The 22,819-nt window shown below is 42.9% G+C and overlaps 5 protein-coding genes across 10 annotated transcripts; 3 read left to right on the forward strand and 2 right to left on the reverse strand.

Moving 5' to 3' along the window:
• Nucleotide 1: 1 nt before the first annotated feature.
• LOC112467947 (alpha-(1,3)-fucosyltransferase 10) lies at nucleotides 2–2,382 on the reverse strand. The gene is made up of 7 exons (XM_025036906.1): nucleotides 2,067–2,382; nucleotides 1,956–1,998; nucleotides 1,757–1,881; nucleotides 1,310–1,529; nucleotides 971–1,160; nucleotides 710–887; nucleotides 2–630 (listed from the first exon to the last, which is right to left on the reverse strand). The coding sequence occupies exons 1-7, from the start codon at nucleotides 2,133–2,135 to the stop codon at nucleotides 139–141; spliced, it is 1,317 nt and encodes a 438-aa protein (XP_024892674.1). The 5' UTR covers nucleotides 2,136–2,382; the 3' UTR covers nucleotides 2–138.
• Nucleotides 2,383–2,524: 142 nt separating this feature from the next.
• LOC112467950 (ras-related protein Rac1) lies at nucleotides 2,525–6,580 on the forward strand. The gene is made up of 3 exons (XM_025036914.1): nucleotides 2,525–2,946; nucleotides 3,518–3,905; nucleotides 4,240–6,580. The coding sequence occupies exons 1-3, from the start codon at nucleotides 2,912–2,914 to the stop codon at nucleotides 4,393–4,395; spliced, it is 579 nt and encodes a 192-aa protein (XP_024892682.1). The 5' UTR covers nucleotides 2,525–2,911; the 3' UTR covers nucleotides 4,396–6,580.
• On the reverse strand, nucleotides 6,541–10,350 carry LOC112467946 (exocyst complex component 7). 2 transcript variants are annotated; one of them, XM_025036904.1, is made up of 7 exons: nucleotides 10,260–10,350; nucleotides 9,660–10,045; nucleotides 9,031–9,569; nucleotides 8,402–8,953; nucleotides 7,517–7,754; nucleotides 7,152–7,412; nucleotides 6,541–6,915 (listed from the first exon to the last, which is right to left on the reverse strand). In XM_025036904.1, the coding sequence occupies exons 2-7, from the start codon at nucleotides 9,886–9,888 to the stop codon at nucleotides 6,644–6,646; spliced, it is 2,091 nt and encodes a 696-aa protein (XP_024892672.1). In that variant the 5' UTR covers nucleotides 9,889–10,045; nucleotides 10,260–10,350; the 3' UTR covers nucleotides 6,541–6,643. The 2 variants fall into 2 exon arrangements, with proteins under 2 accessions (XP_024892672.1, XP_024892673.1); XM_025036905.1 differs by lacking the exon at nucleotides 10,260–10,350 and having other exon boundaries at nucleotides 9,660–10,059.
• Nucleotides 10,351–10,460: 110 nt separating this feature from the next.
• LOC112467948 (phosphoribosyl pyrophosphate synthase-associated protein 2) lies at nucleotides 10,461–13,973 on the forward strand. 4 transcript variants are annotated; one of them, XM_025036909.1, is made up of 7 exons: nucleotides 10,461–10,547; nucleotides 10,817–11,057; nucleotides 11,440–11,585; nucleotides 12,112–12,520; nucleotides 12,786–13,064; nucleotides 13,138–13,284; nucleotides 13,351–13,973. In XM_025036909.1, the coding sequence occupies exons 2-7, from the start codon at nucleotides 11,037–11,039 to the stop codon at nucleotides 13,507–13,509; spliced, it is 1,161 nt and encodes a 386-aa protein (XP_024892677.1). In that variant the 5' UTR covers nucleotides 10,461–10,547; nucleotides 10,817–11,036; the 3' UTR covers nucleotides 13,510–13,973. The 4 variants fall into 4 exon arrangements, with proteins under 4 accessions (XP_024892677.1, XP_024892676.1, XP_024892679.1 ...); XM_025036908.1 differs by having other exon boundaries at nucleotides 10,498–10,580; XM_025036911.1 differs by lacking the exon at nucleotides 10,461–10,547 and having other exon boundaries at nucleotides 10,750–11,170.
• Nucleotides 13,974–14,026: 53 nt separating this feature from the next.
• LOC112467949 (rho GDP-dissociation inhibitor 1) lies at nucleotides 14,027–22,592 on the forward strand. Of its 2 annotated transcripts, XM_025036913.1 has the most exons (10): nucleotides 14,027–14,170; nucleotides 14,239–14,947; nucleotides 15,045–15,284; nucleotides 15,362–15,557; nucleotides 15,693–15,999; nucleotides 16,119–17,103; nucleotides 17,263–17,379; nucleotides 19,436–19,624; nucleotides 20,242–20,466; nucleotides 20,657–22,592. In XM_025036913.1, exons 1-10 carry the CDS (start codon nucleotides 14,120–14,122, stop codon nucleotides 20,854–20,856), a joined length of 3,219 nt encoding a protein of 1,072 aa, XP_024892681.1. In that variant the 5' UTR covers nucleotides 14,027–14,119; the 3' UTR covers nucleotides 20,857–22,592. The 2 variants fall into 2 exon arrangements, with proteins under 2 accessions (XP_024892681.1, XP_024892680.1); XM_025036912.1 differs by lacking the exons at nucleotides 14,027–14,170; nucleotides 14,239–14,947; nucleotides 15,045–15,284; ... (2 more) ...; nucleotides 16,119–17,103; nucleotides 17,263–17,379 and adding an exon at nucleotides 17,981–18,244.
• Nucleotides 22,593–22,819: the final 227 nt, after the last annotated feature.

Below are 22,819 nucleotides of genomic sequence, written 5' to 3' on the forward strand. Positions count from 1 at the left end.
GTAAAAAAAAAATATTTCTATAATACTAAAAGAGATGCTTGTAACATAAACTTGGACTTAAAGCATTCATCCTCCTCGTTCATGAATCATTCGAGTATTTATATTATCAAAATTGTACAAAACTTCTCATTTTACGTGTCAGCATTCATTATTGTCATACATGATCATCTTTCGTTCGTCAAAACGATTTACATTAATGCTGAGATTATTAGTTACGTAATGAGTTAATAGCTTAGCTCCGCATTTCTCAATATTCCATTGTTCTGTCCACCAATTGCGCTTATTGATCTCGCCTGTTATCGGATCTCTCGGCAGAGGACAATTGTACTGTCTTTTCGTCACTACGCTCTTTTCTAATTTGTGATCGTTCCTCTGTATTCGTTCGCAAACGAAGCATTCGAATTCTTCCACGTAATTCCCAAATTCATTAGCAATTCCCGTCGGTCTCCTTTCAAGCACGCGTAGCAGCTCGCTATTTGTAACGCGATTTTCGCGCTTGCTTAATTTGTGAGACAAGTACTCTTCGTACGCGGAATCATTTTTTAAAAGATTGTGCAACAAGTTGGCGAGCTCTATCGGACCGGCAAAGTCTAATATCGAGATAGCAGATTTATTATTTGGGAGCCAATCCTACAAAGTCAAAAATCTAGTAGATAAAGCGGATTCAATTGCGAGACTCGAATCACAATTTTCAAGAGAAAAAAAATACCTTAAAAGATGGTGATCCGTAATATATTGGTACAGAACCAACGATAAGCGGCCTCCACAGTTTTTCCGTGATATAATCGTCGCAAATCGCATTTTCAAAGGCTATGGTAAACTTATATTTGGCCACAAAGGACAAGAATTCACGATTACTTAAAATATCGAGATAGTTGTTCTTCAACCTGAGAAAACGGGCACGTTTTATATCCGCTGATAATCCATAAATTGCTGGGAGTAAAACCATAATTGCATTAAGTAAATGTACCTGTCGTCGAGCTGTGCATTATTCACACATGCACCGTAGGAGTCAACTCGAATATGTTTCATTAACTCTATGACATAGCGATCCCTGTCACTAGCGGTATCACAGTCGGATTGAATGTATAATACTGGTGCTAAATCTTCTGCATGCATCAATGCAGACTTCTCTTTGGTAGACATGTAATACGACTTTTCTACACATACACAAATATCCTATTTTTATATACTTTTAGATTTGAGACTCGTGAAGTTCGTAAAATTTTTTATTATACGTATCGTTACTTAAATATTAGAAAATTAGAGTTGGAGAAAATTACTTCCGTCAGTCGTGTCTTTCCTTTACCTACTAATTCTTCTAAACCTGGTAAGTCGAGAAGCGTGAGTGGTACATTACTAAATCTGCTAAATGTAGAAGAGTAGTTAAACAGATTGAGCGCTTCTTCGTGAACGAGTACAGGATTATTCCTAGGAGATTCCTCGTGAAGTAAGCCCCACGATATGGCACTGTTCCTCCAACCGGGCAAATCACGGACGCGAAGATTACTTCCGTAAAACAGAATGCTCTATAAAAGTCAAGTAACGTCCATTTCTATCGATGCGGATTAACTTCGATTTCAGTTTAATTTATCTTTTTCCAGTTCTGAGAATTAGAAAAAGATAAAAAAGGTAAGTTAAACCGAGATCAAACTTAAAATCCGCATTGGAAGAAATGGACACGAGTGCATGCAGAATATAGAAAATTTACTCCAAACCAATTCAGAGAGAGGTAGAAAATGCAAGAGGATCGTACTTTCAAGCGTACGTTGCTCTCAAACGCTCTATCGTGCGTGAAGTAACATCTAGCGTCCCCGCAAGTTTTCACCCGATTCCTACTACCGAACGGCGTCCACCACAATACGACAGGCACGTCGTCATCTGGGCGTGACAGAACATCGAGACACGTCAATCTTTTGCCGAGAAGCATCGACATGGCAGTAAACAAAAATTACCTGAGAGAGACAATCGTTTGCGGTCGCCGAGTATTAAGCATAACTGAAAATTAGAATCAATTAGCTACCGTGGACGTCTGGCTGTCAATCAGTTTCATCAATGTGTCGTACCTGAAATATCACGACGCATATACCCAGCGCGGTCGCGGTCGCGAACATAACACGTATCTTCCGCGGCATTATATAGCTTTATAAATGCATATTTATTTAAAAAAAAAAAAAGAAAAGAAAAAGAAGATACCACCTCTAATCAAAGCTAATTGACTAAAACTAGCCTAACGAGACATAACCTAGAAATAAAACGTCAACCATTGGCGTGTCTCTCCGCGTCGGACGACGCGCCATCTATCGGGGTGCCGCGCAGGCGTGTCGATAACCTTTCGCTCGTAGCGCTCGCTCCTCGCTCCGCTCGTCGCGTAGGAATTTCCGAGAGATACGTCGCGCCTCGCGGTCGGATCCGTTCATCCGTCCCGTGCCGCCTCCCGCTGCGATCGTCGCCGCGCTGTGCCCCCGGGCCGGACCGAAAGCGAGCAAGCCAAAGCCAAGCCACTAGCCAGTCGCGCGACGCCGACCAATCAGTCGCTGGAGCTCATCGCGCCTCCGTCACGGTCACGTATCTCCGTCGCGCTCTAACCTCAATCCTATCGCTGCGTCCGTCGCGCTTCCTCCCGCGACCTCCTCTCTTTCACGTCTCTCTCCCCCTGACCCCCCCTCCTTCCATCCTCTCTCTCGACGCGCTCCTCTTCCTTCTCCTCCTCTTTCTTCTCCTCCCGTCGCCGCTGCCCTCTTCCTGTCGCGTATACGTACCGCGCCGTTTGTCTCTTCCTCTCCCGCCCTCTCTCTTCTCTCTCTCTGTCTCTCTCTTTCTCTCTCCCTCCCGCGTAGAATCGACTCAGTGTATCGCGCGATTTTACGTGCTTCCGTACGTGTATTACGGACGGCATCGGACATCCAGGATGCAGGCCATCAAGTGCGTGGTCGTCGGCGACGGGTACGTAGCACGGCGGGAAACCACCGCGGGGAGGACCCGTTCACCGCGTCCGGGAGACCCCCCGGACTCGGGCGCGAGGGATCCCGAGAGATCCGCCGCCCTCGGCCGGGCCCCGCGCGATCTCCGGACGCGCTCCGGACTGCTCCCTCGCCTCCTTTCCCGGGCCGCGAGCGCGGGCGGCCCCGTTTCTCGTCCGCGAGGCCCACCACGCCCGTCGTGCGGGGCCCGCGGCACGACGTTGACGTGCCCGCGCGAGGACGTCACGTTCTCCCCGGCCCCTCGCACGACGGGCCGTTCTCGTCGATGACGAGAGGCTCCCTCGACACGCGGCACGAGACGGCGCGGGCTCGGAGCGATTTGTTCGCTCGTGTCATGTCTTTTAAGAGAAATGCTCCGAAAAATTGCTGGCGAGCGAATTTTCGGAGCAACTTGCGATTCGCGAATGAAAATTCCACTCCTCGCGCAATGATTCATCTAACGAGATGTTATGTAAAATGAATTCGGACTTGTACTCCGTTTTTTGTACGAGTAAATGGATGACTGTTAATCGTTACGTTTCTCTGTTCCTCAGTGCGGTGGGTAAAACGTGCTTGTTGATCAGCTACACCACCAATGCATTTCCCGGGGAGTACATACCAACGGTGTTCGACAACTATTCCGCGAATGTGATGGTGGACGGTAAGCCGATCAATCTCGGCCTGTGGGACACGGCGGGACAGGAGGATTACGACAGACTACGGCCGTTGTCTTATCCACAAACTGACGTTTTTCTGATTTGCTTCTCGCTGGTGAACCCGGCGAGTTTTGAGAACGTGCGCGCCAAGTGGTATCCGGAAGTACGTCACCACTGTCCTGCCACTCCGATTATCTTAGTCGGCACTAAGCTGGATCTGCGCGAGGACAAGGAGACCATTGAGCGTTTGAAAGACAAGAAGCTAGCTCCCATTACTTACCCTCAGGTTTGTGACCTTCCAGTTACGTTGTTTTTCATAACGTGATTATAAAAAGACTTGGTATTTAAAACGATCAAAGAGTATACTTTTAGATTAAAATGAGTGTAGAGAGAATAGAGAAAGAGAGAGAGAGAGAGAGAGAGAGAGAGAGAGAGAGAGAGAGAGAGAGAGAGAGTAATAATGACTGAGAAATCAACGTTACATTTTTAGCTCCATAGGAAATGCATCGCAAGTTGTAAATGTCAAGGAAATTGATAAATAATACACGAGTGACAGTTTCTTTTGTTATATATAAATATTTAGAACGTTATTAATTCAATACGTATCTCATTTGCCGCAGGGTTTGGCAATGGCAAAGGAGATCGGCGCTGTCAAATACTTGGAATGCTCCGCCCTGACGCAGAAAGGCTTGAAGACTGTGTTCGACGAGGCGATACGCGCCGTGCTGTGCCCCGTTCTGCAAGTGAAGCCAAAGCGCAGATGTTTCCTTCTATAATATTAAATGTATCCCTCTTTGCACGTTGGTACTGGAATGTGTTAAAAAAAAGTGTCACGTCGTCTCATCTCCAGTGTACCAAGCACCACAATCGAATCGATCGGGTGAATTACCGACTATTTGGAACCCCAGTTGTACCAGCCTACGTCAGCAAAGAGGCTGCAAAACTTCTGCCAGCACATAAGCGCACAAACGTCAGTTCGGTATCAAATTTCCAGCGAGCAAAACAAAAGAGGGTTCACAGGGAATCGTGAATTCGAAATATTAAAATTTATTCTTATGTGGCCTCCAGCACATCCTAAAGGAGAGATAAATTACGGGGGAGGTTTCCTGCTGTCTACGCGAGCAAAACTTCCAGTCTAGACAGTCTGATGATGTTATAGGGCTATAAAATGCGAATCGACTGGATGTTCTAAGCGAAAGGAGTGTAAAAGAAGCCAAAATAACTGAACTAACCACTGTACAGTATACTAGAAGTACGTTATTAATATTACAATTAATAATTATATAATGAATGGTAAAAGAAAAAAAGCAAATATTACCATATAATTGTATAAGCGTCCAAACACTGACTGTATAACACTGATCAGTTTAATCAAAGAGGAAAACCATTTTATGCTATTTGCCATTGTACATTTTAGGTAGGACACGTATAGTTAACGCATTTAAAATGGAAAAAAAAGACGAAAAAAAAAATCAGTAGTTTTCCTTATCGCGAAGGATTTCAATATGCATCATGATATGAATTCAGAGAGAAAGAGAGAATATTTTTTAGAGATATGTGCGTAGAATACATGGCAAATCTGTTTGGACGATATTCATATAGATGTTCATTATAAATGTGAATAACGGTAACTCCACGCATATATACATTTCTCCAAGTACTTAGAGCAACCATAAGTATTTCTTTTGATTCCGAACGTTCAATGCAATATATATTATTGGAAGCTTTAACGGAGCTTCGACAGAGTTGCTTTCACACGCAAAGAGAATTCGTTAGCCTCTGAAAAAATACCGATCTGTTATTTTCGTAAAAGTCCTAGGTTTGAGAAATTGTATATAAAATCTAATTGAAGGCGTTGGATGCGTTAATCGAATGCCATTCAATGTTCACTGTGCACGTCCTATATTTAATTCTGTTGAAACGCAATGGTTTAACAATATAGTTTCGCTTCGAGGGTGAGTTTCTGAAAACGATAATTAACCGATAGACGCGCGAAAAATAAAATAAAATAAAAAACCTGATAGCTATATTTTCCAAGCGGAATCGGTAGCGCAGCGCGGCCGCATAACATGGCTTCCTTCTTCCACTAAATTGGTTAACATTATCGTAAATGTTACATACCGTAATTTAAGAAAAAGGGAAAAAAATAGCTAACTGTACAAGAGTTCTAGATGTATGTGATATAAGTATAAATGTCAAATCGAGTTTAACGATTTCTCTGCTTCGTGTTGTTCCGATCTTGCACGTTGCCTCTTGCGCGGTGATCTGTGATTAGTGCGCACAATGCATGTTCTTTCTCACAGGAATTACCGTGTCATCGGGCTGGAATTGAAAAGGGGAAAAAAAAACGAGTATAATGCCGCATTTAGAAAAAGAAAAACAGGATACGACTACTGAAGCAGAGGACGCGTGAATGTTTTGTATGCGCGAGAAAAACGAGAGACTGTTAACCAGTACGGAAGAGAGAATGAATTTGAGAGTGAAGCATGAATGTGTAAGTATATAATGAGAGAGAGAGAATTCGCTATAACATAACAACTGTACATAAATGCTGAACTTCAAATGTATTCCTACTTATTACCACATATAGTATACGACTTTTACGTACGCGCGTATGCGTATATTGTAAGTGGTAATACGAGCCATATACATATATACATACATATATACATATATATATATAAATAGATTATATATATGTATATGTATATAAAAGTCGCTGATCGAATCTAAATCGTTACTTGTTTTTTTATATATATATTATAAATATGTATAAAACAAAACGCTGGGGAGGGGAGGGGAAGCTGGACCAAGACCTAACTAGACTCTCAATCATCGCAGATTCTATATTAATCTCTGTGCAATCTGTTTGAGAAAGAAATGAAGATTCGGTCCGTACGGAAAAAGAATCATAAAAACTATTGTAACTAAATATGCTTTATTAAATGGGTGTTTATTAAATTATTCTGCTAATTCCTTGGCGAGAGAAACAAATCTTCGGTACGGCACACATGTAACATTTTATTACGCGGCGGTGTCGAAAAACGTGTTGATCAGCGCCGATATCTGGTCGGGGGTGTACTTTATGTATTTCGCCGGATTCTTCGAGAACGACGTGCCGCGATACTTGTTGTGGAACGCGGTGTACAGCGGTACGATCGCCTCCTGCAATTCCTTCCTTAACTCCTCGCGCAGACATCTATCAGGCACCGAGTACGAACGCTGACACTTGGCCACTTCCTCGAGTTCTCGCGCGAAACCCAAGAACTTCTCCTTCAACGTTTTGGCGGCGAGATCTATGCGAGGGGGAGAAAAAAACGCGTAACAGAAATTAATGCGACTAACGATAAGTCTAGATCCGTTAATTGTTGAAAAACTTCCGTGATTGTTTCAAAAAGTAGACTTAACAATACACGATATTATGAATGCGATCTAAACACGTGTATGTTTGCTATTTCTTTCTGTGACTTATAAGAGGTATTTAGAATCTTACTTATAGCTTCGTTGAAAGCTTTTACGTTAAGGCACAAACCTGGCTCGTCTGCGAGATACGATCGGGCCTTGGCAAATGTCGTAGTAACGTAATTGTTTTTGTCTTTGCGAAGTAGATCGTGATATGTTTGTTCCGCACTTGGCTCGGCCAGTAAGAGCAGCTCCATAAGAGAACTTCGACAGAGAGCGTTAACCACGTAATTATGGTTATTCAGCCGAAATAAAGCTCGTAAAGCGAGATCGGAATAAGACGCGTCGCTTTTACTCACTAGCGCCAGATTCAATTGAGCAAGTACCTTTTCTGTAAGAAGACAAAACGACCCTCGGTCAAACCAACGATATTCCCACGATGATATTTCAGTCGCTTTAAATTAAATTACGGAGAATAGTGGGCAATGAACTTACTGACGTATACACCGAGAACCGTTTTATGTACATTTTCCGGATCTTTCGAATATAACGTAGACTGATCTGTGAAAAGATTGCGTCGAAGAACGGCACCAGCCATATCCGCGTATTCAGCCAGCTGTTCCAGAAAGACCAAGACGTTACTAGTTCCTTCCGCCACGGTACCGTCCTTTGGCAAACCCGCGCCGGATTCATTTCTCACGCATTCCGCGAACTCTTCCAGAGCTTTAGCACCCTGCAAAATTAAATAGTTTCATTATATTGGTTACGCATCTTTATTCTTAATTTATGACAAGTAGCAAAGCGCATAAAAAATAGTTATAAAATTTTACCGGTTTCTATCTGCGACAATTCATTCGTCATTGTATTGTATATTAATATTATATACGGTGCTACTATGTAATTAGTATCTTTTTAAAGTGAACGATTCAATTTGCATATTGGAGTAATCTCTTTTAATACAAAAATGTGCCAAAATATCGTACATAAAACGATGCTCAAAATACGTAAAATCGTGGACTTCTTTTTTTTGTACAATGATTCATTTAATATCTATGCGTCTTATCGCGGAAATATACGCCATTTACATCAACCGGAAGACACTGAGTCACATTACTCAAGTTAGTCACGTTTTAATTATTTTAAATACTGGATGTTTCAACATGTTTGACGATAAGACTCAAAGAATACTAATGAAGTATCTGTCAGAAACCTCGATAATTTTTCGATCCTTTATGAACTGATAAATCTTCTTTTAAACCTTGATAATTTAAAACATTTTAATTATGAATGTTAATTCAAAATTTTGCTAATTGAAATAAAAATCTAAATCATACAGGGGCCACCTGAATGATCTAAGAATAAAAGCGACGAAACACATACGGTTGTATGTAACGTGTCGAGTACAGATGCGAACTTGGAGCGGAGCGCGTAATCGCAACCTTCGACCGTTCTCTCGAGATCGGGCTTCAGCTCGCCGAGATGCTTCAGAATCGGGAAGACCACGAGGACGGCGGAGAAGTCGCGTCTCGTGATGCAACGTTTGGCGCGCGTGGCTATGCTGTCTCCGTCGTGAGCCACCAGGTCCATCGCGTCGCGCACAGTGGCCTCGAGCACTTGCGCCTGCAGGGAAGTCGGCAGGATCTTCGCGACCAGCGCGCGCTCGGCTTGTATGAGCTTGTGCAGGCCAGCCGCTAGCAAGAGATAATTCTCCATCTCCTGCTCGTCGGGCGCCGCGTCCTCCATCGAGTACGGGGCGAGTTGCAACGTCGGCTTCCTGGACACCGAGTTCAGAGCCAGGTTCAGCCTCGTCGTTTGCGATGCCTTCAACAGCATCCTGTTGGCCTTGTCCAACGCGTGCTGCAGCCGCCGCGACGCTTTACGCCCCGCGTTCTCTTGGCCATCCAGAGAGTGTCGGTTGGCGAATTTCGCCCGCTGCGAATAAATAATTATGTTAGCACAAATAATATCTAGAAGAACTACATATTACTACATATGTATTGTTCATTTACAGGCATAGGACTTCCACCGTGGGTGCTACCACCGCTGGCGCTCCTCTGATGTTCCTTGAGCAGCAACAGAGATCTCAGGAAAATGGCGGAACGTACGGAAGCGTACATCTTCGTGTGTCTACGGTGGCCCCTCTCCTCGAGCCATCCGGCGATCTTGAGCAAATCGCTCATGACGCTCTCGGGCAATTGGCACAGAGACTGCGGCGCATCCTCGCTGCTGGTGTCTTCGTCGGAGCCGATTAGATCCAGAAGCACAATGGGAAGGATCGGTCTACTTTGGCGATTGAGAATATCGTGGAATTCGGCATAAAGCGATTCTAGGCCGATCGAGAAGAGGCCCGTGACGTTTTGCAACTCGACGGAACTGGGATTGTTTTTCTGGAAGTATCGCTGAGCGTTGTACAATCGATTCATAGCCTCGAGGAAACCGTCTAGACCACCGGGCCCGCTCGGCTCGGCGCGTACCACGGCTTCCACCTCTTGACACACGCCGTAGTATCCAATAGCGTGATCCAGCACGCTCAAAGTCCTCTCTATATCTGCAATACGAGAGCGAGGAAGAACGATAAGGAATTCTTAGCGAAGGAGATAGCTTTGAAACTTGAGAAATGATAATGTCATATGCGTACTGTGTTGCTGGGCCTGGAGATTCCCAGTCTCGTTGTAAACAGGAAGTATCGTACGGCGCAGCGTAGCTAAACGGTCTTCCAAGGAAGAGAGTATTCCAACAACCCCGCTCGTCAATCGCCGGCTGCGTTCCTCCGCCTCCTTCAGAGCCTCCAGAGCGGCGATCTCCGACTCCAGTTTGCATTGTATTTCGAATCGCCTCTCGGAGGTGTCGGCGCGGGTCGCATGCATGTTTCTTCCGCTGGTTTTCACACGTACAATTGGAAACGAGGTTAATTGAGTAAGGCTAATCGAAAATATCTATTAGAGAGCCATGGGTGACTGTGATATCTTTGGCTGCCAGTATTATCTCCTAGAGCCTAATGGAAGGCCCAAAAACTCCAGTTATCTGCAACATATAGAGTCCATAGAAAAAAAAACAGATGAGTTACACACACACATTTATCAGTTTGAAATTATTATTTTTTAACTGTATTATCACTGATGTTGTCATATGACACTGATTTGACAGCTATCTGTTTGAGTCTCGTGTTACGTTTACATATCGGTTCTCAAAATTATTGTATCACTGATATACTAAAGAAAATATTTTTATCATATACCATCGATACACTTCCGTCTACATGTTCCCCGATAATTTTTATTTCAGATCCCTCGGCTGCTCCACAGCCGGAATTGACAGAAATTCAAGTCACAGTGTTTAGCCTCGTCGAGGTCGCCGAAGAAACCTCCTTTGGCTCCTTTTGCACTTGAGGGCCGATCCAGAGTGCACAGTTGCATAACGGGGACCAGCCAATCACGCGTCACGATGCGCGAAACATGGCGGTGTTCCTTGGTCGCGTGATTGGTTCATTTTTCTATCAGGCTAGGATTAATGCTGGCTTCACAATGTACATTCCGCTTCATATATGTTTACGTCTGAAGTTAGTTTGACAATTGCACAATTGTGTGACACACGTGGGATCTCTCAGAAAATTTAAGAAATAATTAATGCATTAATTATTAATTATTTTTTAAATTTATACAATATAAAAATATTTTATATATTATATGAATTATAGTATGATTTATAAATCTTATATAACTAAATAACTTATATGTAAAATTATAAAATAATGCATCATACAATGTTGAATTAATAGACAGATGATTTTTCTAGCGCGCGATCATCTAGACTGATCTAGACGCTCCTAACATTCAGGGTCTTGCGCACAAAAAGGCAATAAACGATCGTAAACGCGGTCGAGTGTACCTAACGAGGGCACGCGTTTATAACGGCGACCTGTCGGCGGCGAAGTGGCAAGGAACAATTGAAGAGAACCGAGAGTTTTTCTTCCCAGATCCACCCTTCGTATAATTGAATAGCGGCGGATTATCGGATGATTGAACCGACCACCGAGGTACGCGAGAACGGACGGATGTGGGAGTAGGCTAATCGAGTTTACGGCCGCAACGTAATCGTCGGAAGCGCGTGAGGGGACGGAAGTTTGATCGATTGTTTGTTTATCGCGAGGTACGTTTAACACATTTTGCGCACGTCATTATCTTTTTCCACGTCATTCCGACAAATTCACCCGGGCAAACGATCGCGCTCCTAAAAACTACGTTGAAAATTCACAGAAATGAAAAGAAAAAATTTAATACAATTACGTTGCGAGAGCCTATAAGCGTTTCTCCGTCGCTCCGAGACGCGCAGTTTTCGTCTGCTCGAAGTACATACGGATTTGGCGGTCGAGGGGTCACACGGAGATAATACGGCTTGTAAAGTGAAGTTCTTTCCAGGTAAATCTCGTCGCTTGTGTTCCTCGAGGGCCTCGTTGTTGCGTAGCTGCTGAGCGAACCGTCGGCATGATGGAGAAGCCAGTTTCGTCGGACATAGTCATCGTCGCGGGCAATTCTCATCCGGAGCTCGCCAACCTGATTGCAAAGTGAGTGACGAACAATGGAATGCGTGGAATGCAAACGTGAAAGCCGATCTGTTTTGGACGACGGTATTTTGACGTGTCGATTACGATTGTTTTTGCAACATATACTCACGTCAACAGTAGACCTCCTCTTTCAAGGGGTTTCATGTTTTATGTACATTCAAGAAAAAAAAGAGAATTTCTTGAGTCAATAAATTGAAAAGAATAATTTCTAAACAGTTTGGAAAATCATTGATTTAAAATTATTATAACTATGTTTTTTCTATTTTATTGTTGGTACATATATATGAAACATATATTACTACAAATTGACAACACACAAATATTGAATTATTGGTTATTTAAATTCTAACTGCTATTAAACTGTCATTCTAACATATGTATATATAAAGTTGTACATAAGTATATATAGTTTGCTGCTTATTATTAATTATGACTAAAGTTAAATGTCTAATACTATTTAAATCTATTTGATGAAGGAAAGGCAAAAGATATTTGCATGTTAGAATATTTTGTTTTATGTTCAAAGTCGTTTGGGAGTAAAGCCTGGTGGTTGCTCCGTGTACCATAAGTCAAATCGCGAGACAATGGTGGAGATAGGTGATTCCGTGCGCGGCAAGGACTTGTATATAATCCAAACCGGCTCGAAGGATGTAAACAATAACATAATGGAGCTTCTCATCATGGCCTACGCATGTAAGACATCATCGGCCAAAAACATCGTCGGGGTGATTCCGTATCTACCTTATTCCAAGCAGTGCAAAATGCGCAAGCGCGGTTGCATAGTGTCCAAGCTCTTGGCAAAGATGCTATGCACCAGCGGCCTAACTCATATTATCACCATGGACCTCCACCAGAAAGAAATCCAAGGATTCTTTGATGTTCCCGTGGATAATCTCAGAGCTAGTCCATTCCTTCTGCAGTACATTCAAGAATCCGTATGTAACAAGATTAACCAGATTAACGCACCTATCACTGTAAACTATTAATAACAGTTATTATGTTATAAAACTTGTCTTGGATTATATAATAGCGATTTATTTTAAGCGACCCCGGTATCTTGAATTGAAAATATAGATTTTCCTCTTTTGATAATATCGCAGAATCATATCTTTAATAAGATATTTAAATGTTACTCCAGATGTATGTGTTTTATTTTATATCATGCATTTTTTTATATAAATTGTATCTTCTCTTTGTCAGATTCCTGATTACCATAATTCTGTGATCGTTGCAAGAAATCCAGGTAGTGCAAAGAAAGCGACTAGCTATGCTGAAAGGCTACGACTGGGAATCGCAGTGATTCACGGAGAACAAAGAGAAGCTGAATCCGACATGAACGACGGTCGCTATTCGCCACCTGCCCTAGCAATGGCCGCGCGTACGATGGAAGTTGGCGTGGGTGTGCCTTTACATCCAGCGAAGGAAAAGCCACCTATAAGCGTTGTCGGGGATGTCGGAGGACGCATCGCTATTATGGTGGTGGGTAAAGTGATTATATTGCGTTCATATACGCTGTATGATCTACGATTTGGCGAGAGAAATGAATTTGCAGGACGACATGATAGATGATGTACAGTCGTACGTAGCAGCTGCCGAGGCACTTAAAGAGAGAGGAGCTTACAAAATATATGTCTTAGCTACACATGGTTTGCTTAGCTCAGACGCGCCTAGGCTCCTCGAGGAATCCCCGATCGACGAGGTAATACATCAATAAGTAATGGATTTTAGACTGATAAAAAAAACCTTTCCGTTGAATTTTTTTTAGGTCGTTGTAACCAATACAGTTCCCCACGACGTGCAGAAGATGCAATGCCCGAAAATCAAGACTGTCGACATTAGCGTTCTTTTAGCAGAGGCAATTCGACGTATACACAATAAGGAGTCGATGTCGTATCTGTTTAAAAATGTAACTTTGGAAGATTAGAAACTAGACGATTATTGCACATGAAAAGTTACAACTTGAGCATGAATAAATGACGATTGAAAGTCACAAAAAATTCAATGCCGGGGACCATGTCCAGAATACATATCCGTCTCTTAATTTTCTACACTATTTTTATATTTCCCCAACTTGTGAAATAATAGTGGACGTATAAACTAGACCCTTGCGTTCATCAGTGAAGATAATCGGCCGAATGTCTTTATGTACATGTTCCTTTGTAGTCACCTTTTCTCTATAGTCCATATTAGATTAATATAAAATAGCCAATTGTAAGCGTATTCGAATACGTAATATAGTCATTGCATATAATAGATACTGTACAATTTTAGAACTCTGTAAAGTCAGTATAGACGTGTATTCTATGCTTACCAGTGATCTAGTGCTAGTTTTATTGTATAATTAAAAGTGTATTTTAGATCAAGACATAATAAATATATTTCAAGATATAAAGATTTTTCTGTAAATATTTTAGTTATTATATTAAATAAGAAAAACGGATATTTACAGAAAACTTGAAAATTTATAACGGTGACGATTTCGTCAAAAGAGACCGCAGATTATATAAGAAAGATCAATCCGAGAGTGTGTTGTCATGGAGACACATACAGTGTTTAAATCGATATATTTTCCTCTGTATTCCAAAGTTCGTATAAAGAATTTGTACTATTATAATATTTATTATCTTGATTCTAAGAAAGAAATCCATTTCAGATAAATATGGCTTTGGATCTCGAATTAAGTAAGATTGTCGTTTCGTTGCAAGCGGACGAGAAGAATCGTCGCAGACAGGCGTTAGAGGAAATATTGAAAAACATATCTCGGGAGGAAATATCGGGGAGACCGGACGATCTAGTTAAAATATGGGAAAGTGTACACAGATTTCTAGTTAGAATCATGAACGATAGTATGGAAACGTGCCGAGATCTGTCTGTAGGGATACTGAAAATATTTCTGGAAGCTTTGCCGCCCGACGACAAGCACATAATCTACATTTTGCCGATAATGTCAAGACGACTGGGCATGCAGGAACTGATCGAACCGTCGGAAGAAGTGCGACTGAAATGCGTCTCTCTTTTACGATTGATAATTCTGAAGTACAAGGATTTGTTGGTGCCGTATATTCAGGACGTGACAGGAATATTGGCACGCACCGTTACGGATAATTATCCGAATGTAAAGAAGGAGAGCTGCAAATGTATATCCGACTACGCGAAGACTTTATCGAGACATTTCTATTCGCAATCGGAGTATTTAATAAAACCTATTCTGAGTAATTTTACGCATCAACACTACAGAGTTCGGCTCGCCGCGGTTGAAGCGATAGGCGATGCGATTCAGTATGGAAATAGCAAGTCGATGGAAGAAGTGGCGACTCCTTTGGCACAGAGGCTCTTTGACCAAAGTGGAATTGTCAGGGAAGGTATACATTTCAAATAAATGTTTTGCAATTCTTTTTCTTGATTTCGTATAGTTATATTGAATCTGTAGAGTATATAATTGTATTGAACTTTTTAAAGCTGTAATTGAAGTCTCCGGCTGCTGGTTGATAAAGCTACCTGACAGATACGGCTGGTGGCACAGACTTCTTCCCCTGATCATGACGGGGTTGCACGACGAACTTGTGGAGATTCGTGCGAAAGCGGCAGATATGTGGGACGCTGCGGGAAAATTGTATATGGAGGAAAACGAAAACGACGAGAAGTTGAAGGATAAGATGGACTTTCTCGCGGAAGACCCGGAGCATTATCCTCCAGAGGGTAAGTTATTTTTAAAAAGTTACGGACAGTCTACGCGTCATATTGAAACTCAAGCTACGTAAGATCGTCATTTCTAGTTTCCAGGCCGAACTTAGGATGTCGTGTGATCGCGCAGCAAAATTTATGCAAGCTCATTAGCGGTATCAGCGCCGAACTTGGAGATTGGTTGCCAGATATACGTGTGCGTTCCGCGCAATTACTCTGTGTACTGATATTGAATGTCGAGGAGAACGTTACGCAACATATTGAAAAGCTTCTGCCGCCTATGTATCGGTAAGATTTACTTTTCATTACTCCCTGGAAATTAGATAGAATTCAGAGGCAGATTATCTCTTACCAAAATCATTTTACTTTTATCAAGATTCTTGTTGACAAAAATTTTCCACTTATGAAAAAATCTAATTGCAGCGCTTGCAATGACGAAGATAAGAGGGTCATCGGTTGCGTGGAAACTGCGGCGCGATATCTGGGCTACTTCGTGCAACCCAAGATTTACTGCCACTTGGTGCTTCCCACTCTGGAAGAGTCTCCGACAACCGGACACTTGCGTGTCTTCGCGGCGATTATTAGCGGTAGCGAACGGAGGGCTCTGTCGCAACAGCTGAACGAGATTGCGAACTTCTTGCAACAGCCGGATATCTGTCAGAGTAAAAAGAGCAACTATCAACGGCAGATACTGTCCTGCTGTAATTCCCTTCTCGTAGTTTGCAAAGAGGTCCGAATATGATTCTTTCCTCGTTATACGCACATTTATTACATTTATTCGTATTTAATCAAAAACTTTGTTCTTCTTTGACTTAATTCTTAGATCTAACAGCGTATTGTAATGCACAGGATTGCGTGGCAGTTACGCAAGCTTTATTCGCCGTAATATTCACCACGTACGCGATGAGCGCGGAGCCTTCCATTCGTGAGGAAGCAGACAGGCTCTTGGAGATACTCGTCGGTATAAACTCGCTAAAGGACATCGAGGAACTCTTCTACAATCACGCGAGACCGCTGATAATGTCGATTAGCGATGATTGCTCATCGTGGACGGTTTACAGCGCGGAATCGCAAATTTTCTGCGCTTGTCTAAGCCGCGCTGGAGTCGCCATGTCACGTAATATGGACCTTACGTTACCGATCTTCGAGAAAACCATGAGCAAGGACGCCGATCCCGAGCTGAAGCTGCGACACTTTATTCTGCTCTCGGAGTACTTTCTGAACAATCAGAATTTACATCGTCATATCGAGGATCCGCATAGATTCGTGAGCACGATTGTCGAGCAATTGATCGTGCCCGGGCTCATTTGGGCCGCTGGCAGAGCGGCCGAGGCTATTCGCACGGCCGCCGTTTGCTGCCTCTGCGCCGTTCTACAGAACAAGATAGTTAATCCCGACGAGAAGGATGAGATTAACGAAGCGGAGTTATTCGCGAACGAGAAAAACGAGAAATCTAGAGCGTCCATCACGGCGGAGCAGTTCCCGTCCATCTTCGACGAGATCGTGCCCGTTCTGGTCAGCCTGGTGGACGATAAGGCGAAGAAGACTCGGCTGTACTCCATGCGTGCCATTTGTTTGTTAGTGACGATTGGACAGAGGCTGTCCTGTCTGAACGACGCGCATATCCATCGCACGTATCCGGTGATCCTGAAGAGACTCGACGACGGCTGCGACGACGTTCGCTACGCCGCGGTGGAGGCACTCGTGGACGTATGGAGCGTCGCGTCAGATGATTACGACACTGTCGTCAGCAGGTGTCACGTCGATGCCTTGTATACGACGATGATTATTCACCTGGACGATCCGGAGCCTCGCTTCCAAGAGATAATGTTGGGTAACGGTCGATAGCTTTTCATCCTTTCAGCCTTTTCAGCGATAATTCGAGTCATAATTTTTAATTAATTAATCGACGTAACGCGACTCTTTAATATTCTTTGATATCAGTGAGGGTTTTTTTTATTACAGTTTTAATATTATTTTCTTTTTTTTTCAGACGCATTAAAGCGCGTCGCGAGAATCTATCCCGAGCTGCTGCATCAAAAGCTGCACGGCTGCCGGCCGAATTTCAGGAACAAAGCGGGAGTAGACGCGCTCTTGGAATATTGCCAGGGTATATTCAAACAAGATTGACTTCTCAAGCAGACGGTTCTGTAACCCAATACAATTGTTTGTCTTAACAGATATAAGTTAGGTGTATATTTTTACGAGGTACGAGTTTTTTTTTATCATACATGTTGAACCAGTTAAAAGCATCGACTCTCTTAAATATAACAATAATAAATATGACGCCGTAAGACGTTTGGTCCCACTTTGGTACAGCAAGTCGGAAATTAAACTTTTTTTTCTCTGTAAATTTTCTGTGTAGGATTTATCTTCAACTTATACAAGATATATAACTGAAAGTGAGCTTTTATTCATATAAAATTCGTACAAGATTCGATAGTTCGGAAATAGGACAGTTAAAATAAATCTAGGAAATAAACCTGGAAAGAGAAAGGTCGCCGGACCAATTTTACCAGGTAGCGCAAGTCAAAAGTTTAGCGCCATATTGCCGGCACGAGAATCGATATCGCGTTCTCGATTTAAAAAAAAAAATGGATTCATCATCATCACAGATTAACAGATCTGTGTCATCATGCGGTAAACGCGATCTCCGCGTGAAAGATCTCGGGCCGCAAATAACGGCGATCTTTCCCATGGACAGCCAGGACAGCTGGATACGCGGAGACGCGTCCGCGGGAGGCTCGCGCGACATAACCTTCATCCGAACGCGCCTGACTTCACGCGGTCGCAGGAAGTACCCGCCCTTCCGTGCGCGCCGCCATGTTGCCCGTGTCTTCCGCTCGGCGAAGCGCGAGACGGAGGGGCGGATTAACAATCTGCCGATAATCCGGTGCGGATTCCCGCGAGACGCGAGGGCCGGTCGCACTGTCGTAAAAGCCGCCTGTCACGAGCCGAGTCAAAGGGAGCCGACGGTAAGTGTTCGCGGACAGTGCCGGGACACCTGGGGCGTGCCGGGCGAGGCGAGAGAGAAATCCACCGTCACCGTTCACCGTCGTCTCGGCGTCCTCCTCTCCGGCCGGAGTTTATCCAGCGGGAGTCCGTCTCCCGGAGGGAGAGAGAGAGAAAGAGAGTGCTCCTCTCCGAGTTCCCCGACTTCGACGGGCTCCCCGTTTCTCGGAGCTGTCGCCTTTCAGCCGCGCCGTATATCGCGTCTTCCGGGGCCCCGAGACGGGAAAAGAGGAAAAGACATGAAATAATTCGCTCCCGAATCAAGCGAGGTATCGGAACCGGTTTCGGAGCATTTTGGAGTCTCGGAGCCCCGAGGCTCGGATTCCGATGTCGTAGCTGCGCGAAAATGCGTCTTAATACACGCCAGGGAGCGACGAGCGCTCTTCTCGACGCCTCGGGCGGCCTCGCGCGAGTTTTCGTTCGCGAATCGGGCGAGAGCCGAGAAGCGTGAAAAGAAAGATATGAGAGAGAGGGAGGGAGAAAGTAAGAGAGAGCATAACAAAAGGAACTTCGGCTAGTCGCTTTACTCCGCTTCCCCGCGGATGCGCTTTCCTTATCTGCACCTTACTGCACCTTTTCCTTTTCCTTTTCCTTTTCTATTTCATTTCAAACGTCAAAAAGTGCGACACGCTGCAGCTGCGAGGACCTCCCCCTTCTCTTTTTTTATGTCCGATTGTGTATCCATTATCCACTTTATCAAGTGCGTGAAAGTGTAGATCGGCACAGACGTCCTCTTGCTCCGCGAGCGTACACCCGTCTCGTTCCGAGGTGCGGAAGGTGCAGGCGGCAGATTGAAGGATCTTCCGCTGGTTTCTGTCATTACGCGCGGACGTCCGATCGATTTCTTTTTCTCTTTCTCTCTCTCTCTCTCTCTCTCTCTCGCACTCTCACCTCCCTCGTAACTTTCTATAAATATTCTGCCGATATACGTGATGTGAGATGTGATACGCGCGCGCTTTTCCGCCCCGCTCAGCCCCGCTGTTCCGTCGCGAGACGCGCCGCCGTTGCCCGCCGCATCCCCGGAGTTTCCAGAGCGGATAGCAGATCTCCGTGTTCGCGCGATAACACACGCGTCCCCTCACCCTTTCCTCCCACTGTCTCTCTTTCTTCGCAAGTCTTTTTACATATATATCTTTCCTGGTTTGAACGTGTAGCGATGTCTGACCCTACGGGTGATCATGTAGATGCGTTGGACGCCGAGGAGCCGGACGTGGAGTCCAGTTACAAGCCTCCGCCGGAGAAGTCCATCGAGCAGATCCTGGAGGCGGACAAGGAGGACGAGAGTCTGCGCAAGTATAAGGAGACGCTTCTCGGGGAAGCTAAGTCCGGCGGTATCGTAGTAGGTGGGCATTCACTTTCATAAACTTAAAGTGTAAAATTTGTTTGCAATTATTGTTATTACTTGGGTGTAATTTTCGAGTTTCGCGAAAATTTGATTCTACAATTTTTCTCGCAAATTTTATCCAAATGGATTGTAAATCCATAAGAATCCTGTATAATTTATATATGCACATATATCTGTACCTTAGAGGTAAAGAATCGTAAAGAATTGTATCTCCATTATTGTAAATTTAGAAAAAACAAAATTTAAAGTTTATTATTTTTGTGAAAATTTCCAATACGATTTTTTCTAAACATTCTATCTTAGTAATAATGGTAAACATAAGATCCTTTAGCATTACACAATTTAAGCTCCTGATATATTGGAAAAAGTAAATTAACTCTCTCCATTTTGATAAAATTGGAGATACAATTTTTTATCACTACAGATATATATAGATTCTGATAAGATTTTCATAATATTAAAGAAAATCTATTTTTCCTTCCCATTTATATGTCATTGAAAAATTATCATACGGCAGTTCTATTTAAAATGTAGAAAAAAGATAATTGGCTCTCTTTCTCTGCAATATACAGTAGGAGTGACATGACATTTTAAATAATTACACGATTCTCGTAGATGCTAACGATCCTAGAAAGGTAATAGTGAAGAAATTGGCGCTATGCGTCGCCGATCGGCCGGACATGGAGCTGGACTTGACCGGCGATTTGTCACAGCTGAAGAAACAGACGTTTATCATCAAGGAAGGCGTGAGCTATAGAATCAGGATCGACTTTATTGTGCAACGGGAGATCGTGCATGGATTAAAATACGTTCAAAAGACTTATCGCCTTGGCGTACCTGGTACGTACGCTTTACTTCTCGCTGTTCCGTGTCTGACGCAACGACGTCACTCGTGGTCAATTATAATAAATTCGATTTCTTGTGTGTTAACGCTTCTAATGCAAATTAGGAGTTACCGGTAAATGGAATAGCCAATAGTTCGACCGTGTAGAGTATGATAGGGCTTTATATCTATGATTTTTTGTTTCAGTTGACAAAATGACGCATATGGTAGGCTCGTATCCTCCTAAAACAGAAATACAGTCCTACACTACTCCAGCTGAGGATGCACCAGCCGGCGTCGTCGCGCGGGGCTCTTACAGCGTCAGTTCTCTCTTCACAGACGACGACAAGCACGAGCACCTCAAGTGGGAGTGGGCGTTCGAGATCAAGAAGGATTGGAAAGACTAAAGGTTGTCCTCTGCTCCATTTAGAACACAGAAATCGGAGAGACGATAATTTACAATTCCTAGCCTTACTACACTTCGCGAGTAATGATTAAGGACGTAAAATGCCAAAACACAGAGTTGGATGGATGATTTTTAATATCCTTTAGTTATGGTCGACACGCGTTGCCATAACAATTGCTTATACATATTTTACGTAATAAAGGAGAAAGAGAATATAATCGGTATTTATTAAGTTTTCTTCGTAATTGATTAGATATTCGATTATAGAAATAGTATTCGAGAATTACGAAGTACACACACACACACACATACATATATATATACAACACACCATATTTTAATCACTAGTACAAGCAGACAGCAGTAGTAAAATGATTTAAGCGATACATGATGTGACAAACCGGTATTCCCGGACAAATTAGATGCGTAGCGAGTGAAATTTACAGTGAACGTTACAGCCAACGGCGTTGATCCATTATATATTATATATATAAAATTACTTATTAAAAGTAAAAAGTGCTCTAAAGTATTTAGATATTTGTACAACATGGTTTTCGGAGGGCAATCAGACTCTGCTCAAATATTTTGTACGTTTATCACATATTTATCACTTTCTACAGTGCATAAAATTATATGCTCTATTTACTATTTAAAAAAAAAAACTGGTGAGAGGGGTTACAAAGAAAAGCTATAACGCTTCTGTTCTTTACTTCTACAGATATTGAGATATCTGTAAAAATGCAATAACTTTCGCGCTCTGAAAGATTTTACACAAACTGCGTATATTATAATGTATATTTTAATTACAGTAATTACTCGCAAGCGAAATAGATTCTAACTAGATTTCTCGTGAAACAACGCACCTCTTCCAGTTTTCACGGAGATTCTTATCGGATAATGATGTAAATCATACATGTGTGTTTCCCCGATTGAAAGTTCCGACAACCATGTTTCTTCGCGGAGAGTATATCGTAGCGAATGTGTTAATCTCGCAATGCAATTAGAATTGTTGAGAAAACCCTAATCACCCCCAGAAACGCGCACGTCACATCGTCAGCTGATCCGTGTATAAAAAAAAAAAAAAAAAAAGAAAGTGTGTATAACGTACGGCCGTACAGTGTTAGAGTGTGTGGCGTTTTTTCGATAGTCACGTAACGGTCGATCGTATAGGCTAGGCATTGCCGTGCATTTGTATAATAATGAGCGACGACGTGAAAAGAAGAATATATAATTAGAATAGACGTTTTGTACCTTTGTTATACGAGCTTCACGAGAGAAACAAATAGATCGAGAATAGTTACCTCATTGGAGAAAGTGGGGCGCGAAGTATATTGATATACGCCTAGATAAAATCGAGCCGTCTCGCATTTTCTTTTCCCATTCAGATTTCAAGTCGTCATATTTTTCCATTTACGCGTGACCGCGTTCCGATTGTGCCCTCACGATAGTGTCTTATATATCGTCAAACAGAAGTCACCCCCAGCTTTCCCTTTTTTTTTTTTAATGCATTCGTACCTCGTAAATGAAGAGAGAAAGAAAAAGAGAGAGAGAGAGGAAGAAAGAAAGAGAGTACACGTCTTGGAGATGCCTGGAATTAATTAAACTTGAGATTTGTGTGTACTTCATCGTGCTTTGTATACCATGTGTATTCATTTGTTATTATATGGCGCAATATACCTATTATTGTACGCGGCGAATGCGATGATTGTATAGCAAAATATACAACTTATGTCAATACTCCCCCTCGCCTCTGTTTGCCTCACCGTCGATGTTCCGCTCGTAGTTTTACACGCGGCTTTTTTTATCTTTAGATGTAGATTTGTAGATTAACGTGCATTTTTCTTCTCTTGCCGAATCATACCGTTGAGGATTTTTGGAAAAATCGAACGATCGTCAAACCCGCGATACAAAAGAATTAAACGTGATTTGTTCGAAACGAGACATGTATCTTCGTATGAAAATAT

The sequence above is a fragment of the Temnothorax curvispinosus genome, unplaced genomic scaffold, assembly GCF_003070985.1.
Source record: "Temnothorax curvispinosus isolate PA1 unplaced genomic scaffold, ASM307098v1 QBEX01017911.1, whole genome shotgun sequence".
NCBI lineage: Eukaryota > Metazoa > Arthropoda > Insecta > Hymenoptera > Formicidae > Temnothorax > Temnothorax curvispinosus.